The sequence below is a fragment of the Jatropha curcas genome, chromosome 5, assembly GCF_041381405.1.
Source record: "Jatropha curcas cultivar XTBG-Jc1 chromosome 5, XTBG_Jcur_1.0, whole genome shotgun sequence".
Lineage (NCBI taxonomy): Eukaryota > Viridiplantae > Streptophyta > Magnoliopsida > Malpighiales > Euphorbiaceae > Jatropha > Jatropha curcas.
In genome coordinates, this window is record NC_143155.1 from 28,131,312 (window position 1) to 28,151,815 (window position 20,504).

The 20,504-nt window shown below is 32.1% G+C and overlaps 3 protein-coding genes across 3 annotated transcripts; 2 read left to right on the forward strand and 1 right to left on the reverse strand.

Annotated features, from left to right (window-relative positions):
* Positions 1-4,250: 4,250 nt before the first annotated feature.
* LOC105642835 (Integrase-type DNA-binding superfamily protein) lies at positions 4,251-5,033 on the forward strand. Its single transcript, XM_012227806.4, has one exon. It carries the CDS (start codon positions 4,284-4,286, stop codon positions 4,869-4,871), a length of 588 nt encoding a protein of 195 aa, XP_012083196.1. The 5' UTR covers positions 4,251-4,283; the 3' UTR covers positions 4,872-5,033.
* A 1,760-nt stretch (positions 5,034-6,793) lies between these two features.
* Positions 6,794-8,112, reverse strand: LOC105643332 (uncharacterized). The gene is made up of 3 exons (XM_012228430.4): positions 7,790-8,112; positions 7,460-7,524; positions 6,794-7,267 (listed from the first exon to the last, which is right to left on the reverse strand). The coding sequence occupies exons 1-3, from the start codon at positions 7,931-7,933 to the stop codon at positions 6,910-6,912; spliced, it is 567 nt and encodes a 188-aa protein (XP_012083820.1). The 5' UTR covers positions 7,934-8,112; the 3' UTR covers positions 6,794-6,909.
* A 7,666-nt stretch (positions 8,113-15,778) lies between these two features.
* Positions 15,779-18,555, forward strand: LOC105642836 (transcription factor MTB1). The gene has a single exon (XM_012227807.3). The coding sequence runs from the start codon at positions 16,351-16,353 to the stop codon at positions 18,181-18,183; it is 1,833 nt and encodes a 610-aa protein (XP_012083197.1). The 5' UTR covers positions 15,779-16,350; the 3' UTR covers positions 18,184-18,555.
* The last annotated feature ends 1,949 nt before the right edge of the window (positions 18,556-20,504 follow it).

Here is a 20,504-nt window from a genome sequence, read left to right on the forward strand (position 1 = left end):
AAAAACAGTAGTCACAGTGCATAAATATTTAATCTGTGCTTAACTTGATAAGCTCAATCAGCAGTTTGTTGCCTAACTAATTCTTGTTCAGGTAATGTATAAACTTTGAAGAAGAATACGTTAGAAACACCAGATTTGGAGGAAAATGGGATCATTATTTAATCCGAGAACTTATTTTCAATTTCTACTCTTAGTAATTCTGTTGGTTCAGTAATTAACTAACTTCTTATTTGTCAAGTTTAATATCAACTTCATTGTACTTTTAGAGATTGTTTAAATCAATTTTCCTTTAAAAAATAATAAAATCGAAAAGGGTTTGTTAAATAAATTTGAGCTCCAATTAGTTCGTTGAATTATTACGATCCAGCACTTAGCGTCTCGTCTACAAGTTTGTAGTTTGTGTTGAGAGTCCAACGTTTGGAACGGTAGCTGAGAGATCAATATCGGCATCGCAACATTAATGGTGGTATGGTGCTGAAACAATCTGGGCGCACCCATATATATATATATATATAGAGAGAGAGAGAGAGAGAGAGAGAGAGAGGGCCGGTTATGCCTATTTCATTGTGGTCCAGTGGAATAATCATGCAGCCTCTCAAATACTGACACAATAATGTAATTCCTCTGATTTCTCCAGCCTTTTTTTCTTAATGTATAATAAAAGAACTTGCCTTGTAGATAATTATTTTCTATGGCTGCAGAGGAATGGTGTTCATTTCCTCCACATTCCAAGGCAACCCACCACAAAACTATAGTTTAAACATAGAGTAAATATATGTATATTTTTAAAAAAATATAAATAAAATTTGTAGGTGCAAAATCAAATTTTGAAAAATTTGAAAGATTGTTCGAATCCCTTATCCATACTCAAAAAAAGAAATATATGAAAGATAGTATCCCACTTAAGCCTCCACAGAAGTTCTGTAAAGATTGTATCACGTGACTAAAAGAGCCTGCCTGATTGGAGAGTTTTGCAAAGCACGTGGACGACGTTCATAAATCGGTGTTTCCAATAGTTTTATAGTAATATGTAAATAGATTCTCTTCGCTAATCCTTTTTTTATAGCAAATGTAAGTGCCTGATGGTCGGTAAGGAGGATAAATAACATTTCATCCATGATGAATAGCCGTCGGATTTGCAAGATTATACAAAACGAACGGCGTGATAGCATGCTCAGCAGTATGGCTGTGGTGGGAGATGGTACGCAAGAATAACAAAGCAAATCCCAAAATTTGCTTAACCGCCTGACAATTCTCTTCAAAGGACAAAAAAGTACCAAAGACGACAAACGACCTGTTGTTATCTGTCGTTTCATGTTGCAAAACGTGGCAGAATAACTTGGCAGAATATGCACCACGTACGTGCTCGTTGCGCGTATAAAAACTGTACATAGATTCTCTTTGCTATTTTTTTTAAATACAATTAAAGCTGCCTAGATTCGATCAACAGTCCATTCATGTACCAAATTAACAGGGAATTTTTAAAATTTCATCATCGTTATTTTTCTTTAAAAAAAATATTTCGGTAATTAATTTAGTGTATGAAATGATCTCATATGCTGAGCATAGACAAGATTTATCACATTTCAAATAGATAGTATACTTATATATGTTCGGACCGTGAGGTTAGCTTTTAATACGATAAAGAGTTTTGTATTATATGAATTGTCTATCGAATGGTACTATTGATAAATGGATATATGAAAAAAATAATTATCAAGCAAATTAAGTTGAGAGTTGAGAGCAGGGTGAGTTTCCTTGTTGAGAAAATGGCATCAATCATGCAATGAAAAGAAGAAAAATATCAAATTAAAGGGTTACTAGCCAACCTTCGTGATTTTAGTTAATAGCAGGTAACACTTTATTGGCCAATGGTTTCCCATACGTGAAGTATAATCTTATAAGGACAACATAATTATTATTTTGATCACATATCACTTCATATATAAAAGGTAATAAATGACATGCTGTCTCTATCTCTCTCTCTCTCTCTCTTTTTCTTATCCCTGTCCATCTTAATTGTTATATTTGTTTTTTTATATTATACCAAAGTATAAAATGATCATTAAATATTTATTTAATTTTAATTATTTATATAAATAGAAAACACTAAATATGTCGATCAGGTTCCTTAATTCTCTAACTATATACGAGGAGCGAGAAGTCTCGAATTTGAATCCTCTCAATTATAATTATTTTTACCAATTTTGATTAATTAAACAGAGGATTGTCTCCCCGTAGTATCAATTATAAAATAAATAGGAATGCGCTGCCAGTTGATATATGAAATAAGACATGATTAGTTAGTCATTTTCTTTCCTTGTAGAATACTAATTGCTTCAAAAAAAAAAAAAAAAAAAAACACTTGATTGAAATGTGCCTCCAGCTAGTTAACAACTATTAAGGGTGTTATAAGCAACAAAACTATATCTGTATTACAGCGATTATGAAATAAAATTCAATTTATCTTTAAATTTGGAAGCAATATAATTAGCTTAAAAATTAATTTTTTAATAATCTTACTCTCTAAACTTGTAGAAAAAAAATTAATTTAAAAAAAAAAATTAAGACTCATAATTCAATGAGTCATACGTGATCCTATATTGACATCAATAATAAATTAATAATCAAAGTCTCTTTTTTTATATCTTTTAAAAGTACCTACCTTTTGTAAGAGGACAAGGACGGGCTTGCTCCGGAAATCACATTGGTGATTGCATAATCGTAGTAAAATTTCAGAAAAAGGTAAAAAGAAAGCACCATGTGTTTTCTCCCACGTTGCACAGCATTATTGAGCAATACATGAGATAAGTACATTATGGCTCCTACAGTAATAAATACTGCCCCTCATCCTTTCCTGCTAAAATTCTCTGTGATATGCAGTATCTCAAATAATGTCTGAAAAGCCAACATGTCCTTATTAATATATATCGAAAAGATTAATAATTTTCTAACTCACTAAATTCGTGACAATCGTTATCGAAATGATATAAATTCTCTGCATTTTTATAAAAAGAAAAAAAAAACCCATCAGAATTTACAAGATTGAAATTTAAACTTACATCACGGTAACTTTTTCTCGCGCATCAAGGAAAGGAGTGGTGATCCTTACCCCTTAGCAAAACAAAAATTAAAAATTTGCCTTCTAAATTTTTAAAAATTTTCAATTTTATCCCATAAAATAGTGTATCTTTTTAATCTCATCCCTCCTAACTTAAAAAAAAAAAAAAATGTTTTGCCATTTTTATCTTTAATCCTGATTCCATCAGCCTACCAAAACGCAGGCCCTTTTCTTTTTGTTAAAAGAAAGGTGGTGGACTTAATGTTTCCATAAAAGGGGCAAAAGCTTCATAGTCACAATCATTGGACTACAATATTTGCATGACCAATTGGAAAGATTAAATTAGTGTCTTGGTGAAAAAATTGCGTCCTTAATAAAATTCATTACTTTTTTTTTTTTTTAAACAGAGACATTATATATTTTATGATGCTGCAATTTTAGCAAACTTTAAATTCAAACTCGTTAATCAATACATTAGAAGGCTTATTAAGAGCAACCCATTTTGCTTCCAAAGCATCTTATCCTTAAATAAATCCATTACCTTAAAAAATGGGCATCTATTTACACAAATTGATGCTGTCCAAATCAAGGTTTACCCCTAAAGCTACAATCACCCCAGAGTAGCAAATGTCATGCGCAACGTCACACGGAAAGACCATAAAAGACCGAAGCATGTCACCGATTACCCGTGCGACCGTCCACCATGTGAACCTTCCCCAAGGCCCCAGCTCTACTGCACCAAAAGCTACAGCTATTGACAATGATATTCTATAGACAGGGGCGATTTTGTCTTTTCGTCACCTCTCTCTCTCTCTCTCTCTCTCTCTCTCTCTCGATAGGAGGCGTGTGTCAGGACTCAAGAGGTTGTTCAATTCCACGCGCTGAGAATTGCGTAAATATCAACACATTATCATCAGGTTAATGAGGACAATCAAGATTCTATTAATTACAACATGTGAGTATATTCTTAATCTAACTTTGTTTTAAAATAAATAAGAAAAATTAGTAGTAATAGAAGAATCAGCCGTGTAATGATTGGATAATTGCTCACTCGCGCCAGCTAAGCTAAACTGTGGCAGGTGAAATATGATTTGTCAACTACATGGCCAAGCCTGTTCTAGATAGGGCCTTTTAGTAATTGCATAAACCGTTGTTGTGTTTGTAGTGCAATATAAATAAATCTCAGTGACGCTCAACTCAAGCTTAAACGTCCATAATGTAAATGGAGCAACCACCATTTACTGAAGATGACCCGGCCACAACCACCACCACCACCACCACTGCCACCTCTCCACAGGACAGAATCAACCGTAATTCTGATGCTTCTCGATGCAGCGGCGGAACAAGACATCCAGTCTACCGTGGAGTCAGGAAACGGAGGTGGGGCAAATGGGTGTCGGAAATTCGCGAACCCCGTAAAAAATCACGAATTTGGCTAGGCTCATTTCCTGTACCGGAAATGGCTGCCAAGGCTTATGACGTGGCTGCTTATTGTCTTAAAGGTTGCAAAGCACAGCTTAATTTTCCAGAAGAGTTAGAGGACTTGCCTAGGCCATCCTCGTGCACGGCTAGAGATATTCAAGCAGCAGCAGCTAAAGCAGCAAATTCAATGAAAAAGAGCAATATCGCAAACAGCGACGGCGATGGTGACAGCAACGGAGATAGAGAGAATGATGATTTTTGGGGTGAGATTGAATTGCCAGAACTGATGAATAGTGGGTTGAATTGGAGTTCTTGTGCATGGAGTTTCGCCGGCGATTGCACGTGGATGGACGGAGAGGCTCCACAACAGTTTATGGCATGTCTATGATCGTGAAGCTTTGTGCTTTGGTCGGCTGTTGTAATCAATATCCATATTTTTAGATACGTATGTATGAGTATTTGTGAGCAGATTCTTCTACTATATATATGTATTTTGCAATAATATTTGTTTTTTGAATTAATACGATACGGAGTTTCGAAATTCATAAAACCGATTTGGGGGTTGTTATGTCATTTAATTTGAGCAGCCTGTAATATAATAAACCCCAACACCCTTGATTTGATAATTGATAAAGTGCACCTAATTTCTACTTTCTGTGGTTGTAATTAGATCAATTAATGTCTATTTTTCAAGTTAATTATGCTTGTTTTACAATTTTATGTGGTTTATATGTATATAATTATTATGCTAAAACGTTATTAATTGGAGGGCGTAATCGGAATTTCTCGATCCAAAATGTTTGGAGTCCGACAGGCTGATATCAATTCACAAATTATCATAAAGTGACGCAATCTGAGATTCAATACATGTGGAGGATATTTTTTCTTTTTTTTTTTTTTTTGGCTCTTACATATTTTAAATGATTTTTGGGTAAAGCTCAAATAGGTGGAGACATTTCATAATCCAAGTGATGTTCTATAATCTATCAAATTATGTACTACTAGCCAGTACCTATGACCCATGTGATGCAAAAGCCATGTGTAGAAATAAATTTTGGATAGGTTTGAAAGAAAATCATTTTAACAGCAATTATTAATTATATTACGTGATTATACTTGACTATACAGAATCTATAGATGAATCTATAGATAAATTTATGAACCATGTCAATTAAAAAATCTCTACTTTAATAATTATTCTTGTTTTACTTTTTTTAAGTGAATAATTAAATTACCTTGTTTTTTCAATTTATATATATTTTTTTAATGATCTGATTTATAGATAGGTTTATAGACAGGTCAATAAATGCTTTACTTATATATACCTACCGGATAAACCCATATATGAGATAGGTATTGGCCTACATTTTAATTGTTAGACTAAATGATTTTTGTGGCTCAACTTCATCAATAGAAAGCCAGAAATCTAAAAACTTTTAAAAGTTCCGTAATAATGTTTAATTTGTTTCAAACATCTAAAAGTACAAACGTTAATTATTGGTTTCAAAGTCTTATCCAAACACTTCCTATACAGTTTTTTTTTTTTTGGAGAGCAAAGCTCTAAGGATTACAAGCATAATTTAGGATAAGTAATAGCAACTACACCATGTGTTAAGTAATTAGTCATCCCTGCAGGAGGATTAATGAGCAAATAAGTACCCAAAGGGAAGTTCCTAGCGATCTTAGAAAGTCAATCGGCATAAAAATTTCCTTTGGGCACTTCCCTAGCGATCTTAGAAATAAGTACCCACAATAACCACAGTAGTCATGCCTACATAAAAAAATTTTGGGGGAAAATTGTGGGATAACTTCGTTCAGCCCAAAGCATGGGCTGTAGGCTCAAATAAAAAGCAAATGAGCAACTTTTTGTCATGGACCCTATTAACTTTTGAATCCATCAAAAGGCCGATTCCAAAAATTCCCTCGTTTTCTTTTTCTTTATCAATCACGTGCAATTTAAAAGGATGTTATGAGATCAATAAAAAATTTAAAAAAAAAAATTTGTTGTTAGAAACTAAAATCTCAAAGTTCAAACTATGGGTCGTGTCAGCAATGTAGTCTTATCACGTGAGAAGAGCTCTTGAGTTCGATCCCTATTAAACACATCTGTTGTGAAGGGCGAAGAACTCGTGGTTTAAAAAAAAGAAAAAACTTAATAAAATTTTTTTAATTAAGAGCCCTAAAAATTACATAAGAATGTAAATGGAGAATATGCAAGATTTTTCCTAACAAAATATCAACCACTTTAACGCAACGTGAAGATTAAGGAATCATAAGGAGATGATCAAACATAAGATTAAACTGCAAGAATTACAATGTCTTTTGGCTTCAGTAAGTTTCTCTTTAATTACGCCCTTTTACAATTAGACAGTCTACAATGAGATTTTTATCACCCAACATTATCATGAAACTGGCTTATCTTAATACTAAGTGCAGCACCAACTAATGTCAAAGCCCTTACTGTTGTTCCCTTCTCCTCTATCCTTTTTCTTGGCCCATAATGGCCCAAACCCAGAATAATAATAGAATTCATGCCTGCTTGAACTCGCAGACCGTGCTCTTTTAGCTTCCCTTGGTTGGCCTCTACGTTCAGATTTCTTGGTAGAGGAATCAGTGTTACTGCTGTTATTGGTTATGCAAGCTACTGCTTTGTGCTCGTTCTCTTCACTTCCACTGAATTTGAATTCTCTATCGATTTCGTTATCGTCAAACAATTTATCCTTTTTCTCTGTTGGGTTCATTTCTGTGTCATTATTATTCGTCTTTCTTGCTGACTCATTTTCCCTGTTCTCCATCATCAATATAATCCATAGTGTTATATATTTATTATATTCCGCAATCATAAATTTGATTTGGATAATTCTTTATATATAATATATACTTGTATGCAAAACCCTAATGTGAGATATCCATTTAAAAATATACATGTAAATATATAGATATGAAATGCAAAATTGGTGCACAGATTTTAATTACCTCTCAACAGCTCGAACAGAGTCACGAAAGTCCTCGTTCCCATCAAAACTATTTTCTCTTTCAAACTGATATAAGGAAAATGTTAAACCAAACAAAAAGAAGAAAAACACAGAAAGATCAATTTGACCTAATTGGCCATTTAGGGGCGAGTGAGCTGTACAAAACTCAGAAATTTTAGGTTTTTACAGAAACCCTAACGTGGCATATTTTTAAAACCCTAGAAACAGAAAAAGGAAGAGAAAATGCGGGCGAGGGAGAGAAGATACAGCGGAGAGAAAAGAGTTTTGGTGAATTTATGTAAATAAGAAGACAACAGAGACAGAAATAGACCTGGTGAATAGCAGATTGATAGTTTTGTTGAGAAAATGAAATCGCATCCCATGGAGACTGGTTTAAGAGGCACACATGTGGCTGCTGGACCTCAGCTTCCCCTACACCACCATACGACAACTTTCTGTTCTTGCGAATCCTCATCTTGTATATCAGAGATAAAGAGAAAGAGAGAGATAGAGAGAATTAAGAGTTCTTGTCTTCTTTACAAAGAAAAATCTAACATGGTCAACAAGAAGGGAAGGGAAGGGACTCAGGGGAGGCTGAGGCTCTGTCTGCTGTTTTTGCTGCAGATCTCAGTTAAATCATAAGCTGAACGACTGTGTCTTTTTCCTTTGAGTTAGTGTTTTAGGTTTCTTGGCCCCTTGAAATGCTTTTGTTTAGTAAATTTTGGGCATTTTTGCACTCCGACTTTCCGATTATTTACGGTTTTTGCACTAATTACACGTAATCAATATTGTCCAAACACCATGTTCCTTGATGGATATATCCTTTACCGTTGCACGGTCTCGTGTCTTATTCTATTAAATATTAAAGCGGCGAATTATCCAAAAAAAAATTTAAATTCATTAATATCAAAGAAAATACTTATAGTATCTGTATGCTTTGGCAAAATAATAATAATAATAATAACCTTACTTATGAAATTGTGGGTTACAATGTTGATTATACTAAGAGATCTTGAAGTTTTTAATTGGATGTGTTTAAAATTTAAAGATTGTAATTATGCTATCCAAGTTTACATTTATTTTCTTCCATACACATTTTCGTATTCAGGTAAAATTTTTAAACAGTAAAAGGTCCTAATAATGGTAACTTCAGGTTTGAAGCGTAGAAAAAATTTTGAGCAGAAATGTAACCGGAATCAGAAGTCTTACATGTTTATCTTTGAGTTCCTAACTCAAATCACACAGGTCTTATTCATGCTTGACACCTAAATAAACCTACGGGTTTCAAAATTTGTAGCAATTCGGCCCATAAAGTTATATGCAAGAAATATGGCCCAGATTATAAGTCCAGTTCTAAAATGGAAATGGCCCAATGTCTTTCTTTAAGAGGAAGTTGGCCCATTGCAATTTTCAAATCTGGGCTTATATGAAGCAAGTATTTTACTTGTTAGCCCAAAAAGAGAGTCTCGTAATATCTCTGTCGTAGAATTTTACAATTAGAGGTGAAAGTTTAATGCATGTGATTCCATCTTTGCGTAAAAAATTAAAAAAAAAAAAAAAAAAAAAATTGAACTTTCTTTTTATTATAACAATGGGAAGATTTCGTGGGTTGCAAAGTAAAATATTCAGTCCTACAAAGAAGAATAAGAAGAAGAATATACAATTCTTGCACACGTGCTTATGACATTTATGAGTTATTTGAAGTTTGAATGAATAAAAATTGCTATATACAGAAGAGCTATAAATGGCCAGTAGTGCAAATGCTGATCCACATTGAAGAATATAGCGTTGAGACAAAAAAGAAATTACAGAACAAAAAATCAGCAACGATAAAAATGGGAAGAAAGTATGAACTGCATGTGTATCGAGGAGTCTAGAAAATGACAACCAATTTTATAAAAGCTGTGTGGCACTTTCTTTGTGTGGTTATCTTGTCTGTTCTTTGTTAATTAGGATGCTCTGTGCACTCTCAATATTTAATTTTTATATCTATATATACATTTAAAACCATGTTTAGATAGAGCATGAAACTCATTTGGGAAGAATATTTTTTGCCAAATGCATTTAAAATTTTACGGAAAAAACTTAATGGTATTTTCAATTTTTAGTTTGATTCATTCAAAATTCAAATTATAAAATTTCAAACTCTAAATTATTGTAAATTTTAAATTTTAAATTAAAATTTTCAGCTAATAAGATATTTTTTTTTATTTTATTGAGACATAAAAAAAATAAATAAATAAAGAAGTCTCTAGTTATTGTTTCTATCAGAATGTAGCTAATGATGGGAAGACATCCATTGAATGAAATAATTAGCTAGAGAGAAGCCAATTAGTGGCATTATTGTAAGTTCCAGAATATTTAATTAATTATATTAAAAATAAATAAGCGCTAGCTCTACGTGCTGCATTATCTTAATTAATTAATTAATTAATTTATGTCGCTCTCTATATTTGTTACAATTATATTATCTTTCAAGGGCTTGTTATTTTCAAAAAGGATTATATATTTAATTTATTTATAAATTCCCAGTTACTTAATCGAATAGCAAATGCTAATGCTCCAACTCTAATAATTGGAAACAAAAAGAATTCAGCGAATACTTATTTGATCATCCCCAGGGGGCCCAGGTAGATGGTCTTCACATGCAAGATAAGATGACATAAACAATATTATCATATTATAAACATATATATAGCTAATATTAACTTATTTAAGTCAAACATTATTTCGTTATCCTTCTCTTTCAAGGAAACAAATTTTTTTTTTCTTATTTTATTCTAATTAATTATATTTAAAATTTTCTATCTTTAAACTTTTTACGAGTATTTATACAGAATCTTTTATATGAATTTAACATTGTTTGAAATTTATAGCTATTTTTCTTCTAAATATTTTTTCAGCAAATTCAACTTTTTAATAAAAAAAAGTCAATTTAACAACATTTTTCAAGGGATGAGATGAAATATTAGAGGATTATACTTTTTCAACTAGACGTATTGAATATGTAATTGTTTTATCTCAAAAATTTGTGAGGCGTAAATCTGAATTAATCGGTTTTAATAGATTTCAAACAATGAACGGTTGAAAATGAAAAGGAAAAAAAAAAAAAAATCTATCCACAAATAGCTTTGAAGGTGACAAAAATGATTGCACTTATCACCTACCCTAACCATGTAATAGTAAAAAAGTTCGAGCGTGAAAGGTGGTTCATGCTCCAACCATGAATCTAGTCTAGACATTAAAATGTCAAAATTTGATATTAAGAAGTCACCCGCATGTGAAGTGAGAAAAAATTTTTGGTTGTTTAGGCACGTTCAACACGTGTGGACATGGACTCTAGTTGGCTTCTTCCAATGATGTTCACTTATTTTACTATAACAACTGGTTACCAGTCACCTGCTAAATTTGGGGAAGATGCCGAGTAGGGTTTGGTATTCACGTGAATGGCACGCTTCTTCCTTGCTCCACCCTTTATGTCCGTTGCACCATTTTACATTATCCACACTTCTCAAATCACAAGCACACATTTTGTTTGCGGTTGGGAAGGTCAATTTCACCTATTGATGTTTTCAATAATTAAACATTATTGTCATTAAAATTTAATTTTTACCTGAATAAATTACTTTTTTTTCCTATCCGAAATAAAGTAGTTAATGTTGTTAAATTTGTATAAAACCTATATTGTTGATATATATATATTTTTTTTAATGCAAAAGAGCGAGTGATCTTTAGGAAATAATTCTTATCACCAATTTGAAGAGTGAAAGATATCGGATTCGAATTCTTTTAATTATTAGTGTTTTCACTAATTTGGTGAATTAAGAAGAGAGTTACTCTTGTCGTATAACCTGCAATATTATTTCAGTCAATTGAATCATCCAATAAATTAAAAAAATTCATAAAGTATAATTATAAATAATATTACATATTGACCATGTTGAATTTACTTCTTAGTTCAATTACAAAATACATACATTATTTACATTATTTTATAAATAAATATTTGGCTCGAAATCGAATTCCAGTTACCAAATACACGTGCTAAGATACAATAAATTGGTCGGCCATTATGACGATGCGAAATTTGTTGTTGAAAGTCAAAATAAATTATATTATTGATTAATTTAATATATCGATTAGGTTTAATTTAATTTGTATTATTATTTTTAAATAGAAGAAATTTAGACGTCATTTATTGAAACAACAAATACAGGATAGATAGGAAACAATTTTGTTATTCAGTGACACAGTTAATTGTTAATTTTGATCAAATTGTTAAAAGTACAAAATTTGATTATTTATTTTCAAAATTATGGAATATAAATTCTATAAAAATGAATAATAGATATTTTATTTTATAAATATTTATTTTTTATTTTTTCATATTTCACAAGTTAAACAAGAGTTAATTTCTTTCAAAAAAAAAAAAAGAGTTAATTTATAATTTAATTTCAACTATAAGACTTGGTGCGTAATGCTTTGACCACTGACCAAGGATCCCACCAACAATATCGCAACCATGCCGCCGAGTAAGCAATTTGGTAAAAGCCGCTGGGAACCTGCAAGGACGTTAACACAGTAATTTGTAATACTCTATCGTTTAATATAAACGGATTAAAGATTAGGTCAAAAGTTAATCAAATTTAATTAATTTAATTTGATTAATTTTTAAAACTATATCATTTTAATTAAGTAAATAATAAAAATTAAAAAAATTTCAGCTAATTCTTTTATAACTTTTAACGATTTTTCCATAAAAAATATAACTTTTAATGATTTTGATTAATTTTTATTTCGATTAAAGTCAATTAATTACATATTTTGATTAGTTAATTTGATTTATATTTTTTTTAATTTTGCATGGTTAATAATTGAAATTAATTTAATCAAAATAATTCGGCTAAATTCTATAAAAAACTAATTGAGTTAATTTTAATTAACTTATTTTAGTTAAAAATATTATTTATTTAACCGAATGCTCAACCTTAAAAGGTGACCAGACAAAAAATAAAAGACAAAAGTATATTTATAAAAGTATAAAAACAATTTAACATATTATGGGAAAAATATAGGGATATCACAATCATAATTTTAACAAATTACATGAATAAAATAATAATTTTTAATAAAAAATATTTAAACTTGACAAAAAGATATATGAATATACCGGAATTAAAAAATAAAAATACAACTATGTATTTCTGAAAAAGAGAAAATAATATAATATTATATATTATAATAAAATATAAAGATAAAATCCTAATTTTACTTTGCTAATTTCACATATTATCAAACGTGGACACACGCCAAACACGTTAGACCAAATTCATAAAAGCTGAGATATTAAATCTTGTCACGTTCTTCTCACAAAGACGCACAAACGCCCTCCCGGTTCACGTTAGAGTCACGTGCTATTCACGAGCTTTTTGACTATTTTTTTATGTGTTTTCAGTTTCACCTTCTTTTTATTTGTTTATTTGCTTGTTGTATTGAATCGAGGACAGATGAGATTTCGACACGTATCATACAGGCCCACCACGAAAAGCACGTGGGACGCGTGTGCAGTGTTAAACGTGTATATTGTGCAATTGATTGATAAGAACCGCCCAAAACGCGTGACTGTAGAGCTGTCGTCGCGTGATAAATGATTTTTTTTGAATATCGTAAGGGCTGATGTTTACGCTAGCATTAGCACGTGGACGACGATCCCCGATTACCATAAGACAATCACGCAGGTCAAATTGTCCGTGTCAAACACGCTCTTCTAAAAGCAAATGCTATTATGTACTACGATTTCTTTTCATTCAAGAAAGAAAAGTGAGGTAAATAAAATTGGTTGAGGGGGGAATGGTAATTTTTCTTATCTCAAACCAGCGTTTGAATCGACTCTAACATTTTATTTGGGATTGGAGCGATTCTATGAACCGAAAAAGAATATTCCCTACTCTAGTTTTGTTCGCGTGTTATCTCTTTTTAGATGTGCTAAAAATATTTATAAATTTTTAAATTTAGATGTGTAAATAATTATCTTTTTCATAATAATTTTTACGATTGTTCGTTAAATGAATAATTTTTATTAATATCTTAATGAGTTAAATGTGAAAAAAAGTAAAATATTTTTTATTGATTAAATTATTAACATGCGTGTTTTTTCAAACCATGGAAACAAAAGAATGAAAATGATAATCTAAGGTAACCTTTTCTTATTTCGAATATAAATGTAAAATTTTAAAGGAATGAAAATTAAAGATAATGAAATTACAAAAATAACTCTGCAACAACCTCTTTATACTACTTATATAAAATGCTGCTATTTTTAGAAAATTAAATAATTTGGGCCTTCCAAACAAAAGAAAATAGTGTTACTTTTCTTTCTCGTTTTCTATTTTCCATTCAATTTAAACAAACAATAAAAATAAATAGTACAGTTTTTCATTATTTTTCCTCCTTATTATCTTTCATTTTCTTTCCAAACACAGTTTTTCATTACTTTCCTTTACTTGGTCGCGCTTGGGTGCTTAAGAAATTTCATGATAGCTAGACACAATCGAGTGTCAATTGCAAGCTCTGTGGGCCGTTGGATAAGTTTGTTCTTGTCAGTATCATCACCTAAAAGGAATTCTCTGTGCCTCCCAATCAACCCAACATTCATTAGCACTTTAATTTTGAAATTTACAACCTCATAATTTGAAAATCGCCATGAAATCGACTTTATTTAAGTATTTTTCATATATATATATATATATATCATATTTGGTCTAATCAAAATTTAAATAAAGTCTTTTCAATAAAGACAATTTTAAGTTTTGAATTTTAATTTTATAGGTAAAATTTATTGGGATGAAAATTTTATTTAATTTAAATCTTGCTAAGAGAACTAATGGCTTTATAACTTTGTTACAAAGTAATGTGAGTAAAAAAAAAATAATTAAAGAATAGAATAAGAGGATCTTTGGCTTGGCAATCTCTTTCAACTTTTGTTTGCCTTTGATTCTACTCAATTAGGGGGACAAATGCAACGATTAACGAATAAAAAAGAAGTCGATAATCTTCATTAACTTTTTCAATCTTAAAAAACCTCAAACTTATCAAATTTGTGGGTTTTATAGTTTTCTTTTTTTGGTTAAACCGCGAACATCATGATGCACCAACAAGAAGGAACGGTGAATATTGGCATGTGACTTTAACCAACCCGATCAATAACAAATAGGACCCACTTCGGTCAACCTAGTTTACTTTCTTGACCGGAGCTTATATCCTGTACTATAATGTACCTGATTCTAAATTTAATTACTGAGTAAATTAAAATTAATCTCTATTCATCCGGCATCTACAAGGAATAATATAACTGGTAAAGGAACGGCCAAAAGCTGCTGTGCAAATCGACTAGAAGAAAATAAAAAGAAAACTGTCAAATTATATCTATAATTATTACTTTAAATAGAGCATAATTAATATTTTTTTTATGGGCCTCTTAGATTGTATAATTATTTATTTTCCTTACATATTACATTTATTTACAATGTGAGATTATTAAAAATAAAGATTTTAAGAAATTTCATACATAATTTTTTGATTATTCTATATTGTGAGCTTTAAGTATTAGAACTTCTACAACCCTATTATTCAATTCAAGACTGCATTATATATTTTGATTAGTACAAGGTTCAAGAATAACAGTTAGTAGCTGTGTAGCTGATAGATAGCATACAACTACCAAATTTTAATTTCAAACTAAAATTCAACTAACTAGTTAATTCTTCTTTCTTTTACATAGTATTTAAAAAAACAGGAAAAAATGATTTTTTTTTTTTATATTTAGAATATTAAAAATTGAATTTTTAATTTTAAAAATATAGTATAAAATTATTAATAATAATATGAAAATATACCAAATATCCTCCAGGTTTATCGCGCACATCAGGAGGTGTGAACTTTGGAAGAGATAAGTCAGCCTGGTCATTAGGTGTAAAGATTTGCTGAGGCCTTTCTCTCTTTACTAAATAAGTAAAAACAAAAACCAAAAAAAAAACACCAGTTCAAAGAACGTGCTTTATCTAAAAAAAATTACTGATGATGTGTAAGGCACAGGAAGTTCCAAGTCTGTACTGTTACGGCTTTAATTAGACCAACAAACAAACCACACACAAAATCGTTGCCAATGCCGACTACTTCTCAACAGCCAACAATTTTTTTTTTTTTTTTTTTTTGTTTACTATCTAGGTATTTTCTTAATCAGGGTTTTATACCGTGGTTACTTTATACACCTAGTATTACTTAACCATGGTTAACGTAAGCAGTTAAGGAGTAGAGCGCAGCACAGAACAAACCCATTCCGTTCTTTCTCTCTCCATCTCCTTCTCCCTCTCCCTCTATCAACTCAACCTCCAAACTTTGCCCGAAAGAGAGAAAAAAGCCTTTTTCCCATTCCTTATTGTTTGTGTAGTTAACAGATTGTTTGCTTTCCGGAAAACTTATTCTGCAACTCAACTGTTACTTTCCCCGGAAAATTTACAGAACCTCAGCGAATATCATTCCGCTACCTTACCCGACTATTGTCTCATGATCCCTGTTTGCTTGCTTTAACTGGTGTGTATAATTATCTTCCAATTCATTCCCTCTTTGCATTAATTTTAGTTTATTATTTTTAGGCTTTCTTTGTAACTTATCTCTACTGTTCTTGAGATCTGAAATTATCTAGTCGGTATTGTTCAAGAGAAACCATGGGGGCGAATTTTTTATCGTTGAATGCATTAGATTTTAGTCTCTAGCTAAATAATCTTTCGTTCCCCCTCGTTATTTTCGGGGGTTTAGTACTAAGATTCGATTTGGGTATCAAAATTTTGAGTCTTTTTGATTAGTGGGTAACTTTCATTCTGGGGTTTAGAAATGAAGATTGAGATAGGCATGGGAGGTGGGGTATGGAACGACGAAGATAGGGCCATGGTTGCAGCTGTTTTGGGCACAAAGGCTTTCAATTATTTGGTAACAAACACAGTCTCAAATGAGAATCTTTTAATGGCTATAGGCAGCGACGAGAATTTACAAAACAAGCTCTCGGATCTCGTGGACATCCCCAACGCTTCAAATTTTAGCTGGAACTATGCGATATTTTGGCAGATTTCCTACTCCAAATCCGGTGATTGGGTCCTGGGTTGGGGAGACGGCTCCTGCCGGGAGCCCAAAGAAGGGGAAGAATCTGAAGCCACTAGAATTCTCAAGTTACGCTTTGAAGATGAGACCCAACAAAGGATGAGAAAGAGAGTTCTTCAAAAGCTGCATACATTGTCTGGTGAATCAGATGAGGATAATTATGCTTTGGGATTGGACAGGGTTACTGATACTGAGATGTTCTTTTTAGCATCCATGTATTTTTCGTTTCCTAGCGGAGAAGGTGGTCCAGGCAAATGTTTTGCATCTGGTAAGCACTTGTGGATCACTAATGCTTTGAAGTCAGGGTCTGATTATTGTGTGAGGTCTTTTCTTGCAAAGTCTGCAGGGATTCAGACCATTGTGTTGGTGGCTACTGATGTAGGAGTTGTTGAATTGGGGTCTGTGAGATCCATTCCTGAGACTATTGAGATGGTTCAGTCAATAAGGTTAACCTTTTCCACTCATAATTCTGTTATCAGGTCAAAACCATTGGTGCCAGCAGCTGCACCGGTTTTGCCAGTGGTTAATGAGAAGAAAGATGAAAATTCCCTGTTTTCCAATGTGGGAATAGTGGAGAGAGTTGAAGGAATGCCCAAGATTTTTGGGCAGGATTTGAACAACTCGAGTCATGGCCACGGACATGGTTTTAGAGAGAAACTAGCTGTTAGGAAGATGGAGGAGAGGCCATCATGGGATGTTTATCAAAATGGGAATAGGCTTGCATTTCCAGGCACTCGTAATGGCCATCACGGTTCAAGTTGGCCACATAGTCTTGGTTTGAAACAAGGGAGTCCTTCGCAAACCACAGCAAATAATCTACATGAACTTGTTAATGGGGTAAGAGAAGAGTTTAGGCTGAATCACTATCAGCCACAGAAGCAGGTGCAAATGCAAATTGATTTTTCAGGACCTTCCGTGATAGGGCGGCCAGTTAGTGTAGAATCAGAGCACTCAGATGTTGAAGCTTCGTGTAAAGAAGAGCAGCCTAGCACGGTTGATGATAGGAGGCCTCGAAAACGAGGCAGGAAGCCAGCAAATGGAAGAGAAGAGCCCCTCAATCATGTCGAGGCTGAGAGGCAGCGACGGGAGAAGCTAAACCAGCGATTCTATGCTTTACGAGCTGTTGTGCCGAATATTTCCAAGATGGACAAGGCTTCCTTGTTGGGGGATGCTATTTCTTATATCAATGAGCTTCAAGCGAAGCTAAAGTTAATGGAAGCAGAGAGGGAAAAATTTGGGAGCAGCTCAAGAGATGCGTCAACTTTGGAGGCTAATTCAAACATGAAAAATCATAGCCAAGCTCCGGAAGTCGACATTCAAGCATCGCATGATGAGGTTATTGTGAGGATAAGCTGCCCTCTGGATTCCCATCCGGCATCAAGAGTGATCCAAGCATTGAAAGACGCACAGATCAATGTAGTTGACTCGAAACTTGCTGCAGCAAATGACACAGTTTTTCATACATTTGTGATCAAGTCTCAAGGATCTGAGCAAATTACAAAGGAAAAGCTTATGGCAGCATTTTCGCACGAGTCCAATTCATTACAGCAATTATCACCGATTGGGTAGCACAACAATCTGTCAGTTAACGATCATTAGTCCATAGGTGTATTGGTAGTGAAGAACTCTTTTGAAAGCTTCTTCAGAGTTTTTTGATACATGGGAAGGCATCATCCATGAGGCCAACTAGAAGTAGAAAATAACTACCTATTAACCAAGTAGGGTAGCGGAATTTCTGTGATTGTTTATAGTATACATTCTGTCATAAGGGAAGTATTCATGCAATGCAATGCAAGATCAATTAAATTTGTAAGTTTTAACCAACGCTATCCCATTGTTGGTTGTGAAGAACTGATATATTTGTTTTGTCCTTAATGTTTATCTGTGTAATTCTTTTGTTCTTTGCTAAATTATTATGGCTTCACCTATAATTTTTATTTATGTTCTTTGTGCTTCTCTTTCTTGCTTCCTTATCCTCAGCTCGGCAATTTTATTTATTTAAACATTAGAGTCTACTTTTGAAAATATTGTTAGAGTAGTCAATTTTTTTTTTTTTTTTTTTTTTAATAGCTCTAATGCCCCTCACCGATTCTGTCTCTATCAAATGATTTTCACGTTTTTTGGTTCATGATTTTCACATGTTCCTTGTTAGATTCCTTTTGGGAAACTCATTTTTGTGCACTAAAAACTTGTTCATTGAATATGACCTCAATTATTTTTGCTTAACGAATTGCATTTGCAGCTAATGAACGCTTCTTTAGATGGCAATGAATAGATACTGTTCTGAAAGTCGAGGGCAGGGCATCCCTTTTATTTTCTAGGAAGCACTCTGTCCATCCACCCTTCTTACCAAGGAGGAAGATGTTGGATTAATAAGAGAATGACGACAGAAAATAGGAATATTAAGGGATAAGAAAAATCAAAGTGTGGTCCAATGGAAATAAATATAAAATTTTTTTTAAAAAAAAAAAATCCGTGACTCTGATTGGATTTGGAGCAATGCATAAAAATAAGTATGACAAAAGTCAAGTGGGTGCGGGTGCATGGTCATGCGTATTGTGTAGCCCTTAAATTAAAGCTAAAGTCAGGAGTTTGAAATTTTGTATTCCATAAAGTGTGACAATAACATAATGCATTTTGGTGTTTCATCAAATCTCACTCGTGTCTAATTAGTCTACACACACGAGTTTCAACTCTTCTGCGTGTTCAATAATTATTTTCACTTTTTCCTTTTTCCAATAAAAATAGTGCATGCTCATGCTCTATAAAAACCACTACTAAAATACCAATTGATTGAATTTTAAAATAAATCGAGACTATCATTTATTTTTTTCAAAAATAATAATATACTTTAGTTTTAATATTTTCCTTCATTTTTTATTTGTTTAATATAATTTTCTATCTTTGCCTAGTTTTATAGATTAAAAATCGGTGAAAAATAAATAATAATTGTCTTGTTTATACTTTGATTTGAAAATTTAAATAGTATAATAAATAAATTACATAATGTATACAGGAGCTTCTTGAATATAGCGATTACATGTTGAATGAGAAAGGAAAAAAAAAAAAAAAAAACAAAGTGTGAATGAAACTTTAGAGGGTCGTTGAATGAGACATAAGAACAAAACCTCGTGGTCCTGTGGGCTGTGGCACTGGCTGGCGCTCTCTCTCTCTCTCTCTCTCTCTCTCTCTCTCTCTCTCTCTCTCTCTCTCTCTCTCTCGCTGCACGGTACATGTTCTAAATGTTATATTTAAACAGATTAATTTCATATTTAATTTTTTATACGAGTGTTTATAACGTTTGTATTATTATTAACTAATTATATTTTTTAAAAAATATTTAAAATTTTAATATAATTCATTTGGGTTTGATTTGTTATAACAATAGTAAAAAATGTTCTACGTGTGTGTTAATCGCAGATATTTTTCAAAAAATACAATGTGATTCTTCAATGGAAGGTATGATTGGTTGCGTACCACAATAATTGGGTCCCCTGTGTTGTACGCGATACTTAAGAATTTGACCTACCTTGCCAAATGCTGTTGGGTTAAGGCGGAGGGAACGCCATGCATGCAAATATATAAAGTACAGCTATTATTTTACCAAAAAATTAAAAAATAAAAAAGAACCATTTCTCATAAATTGTTAAAAAGTATTACAAAATACTAGTATCCGAGACCATTATTTTGTAATTTAATAATTTTACAATTTTTAATAAGTATTGTCAGATATTAACAATCAAAATTATTTTTTAATTTGGTAAAATTAGATAATATGATTTACATCATGTCATCCTATAAAAATTCACTAGGTAAATATTTTTGACTTGTCAAAAGTAAAATAAGAAAATATATAATTAAACTCTCGACCTTTAACAAAGTCATTCCTA

What these genes read in the sequence shown, in the direction of transcription:
- LOC105642835 (XM_012227806.4), top strand. Translation starts at nt 4,284, where the DNA reads ATGGAGCAACCACCATTTACTGAAGATGACCCGGCCACAACCACCACC.
- LOC105643332 (XM_012228430.4), bottom strand. Translation starts at nt 7,933, where the DNA reads ATGAGGATTCGCAAGAACAGAAAGTTGTCGTATGGTGGTGTAGGGGAA. An exon ending in ATCAATCTGCTATTCACCAG is followed by an intron (nt 7,525 to 7,789) that starts GTCTATTTCTGT and finishes TCCTTATATCAG; the next exon opens with TTTGAAAGAGAAAATAGTTT. An exon ending in TCTGTTCGAGCTGTTGAGAG is followed by an intron (nt 7,268 to 7,459) that starts GTAATTAAAATC and finishes GATGGAGAACAG; the next exon opens with GGAAAATGAGTCAGCAAGAA.
- LOC105642836 (XM_012227807.3), top strand. Translation starts at nt 16,351, where the DNA reads ATGAAGATTGAGATAGGCATGGGAGGTGGGGTATGGAACGACGAAGAT.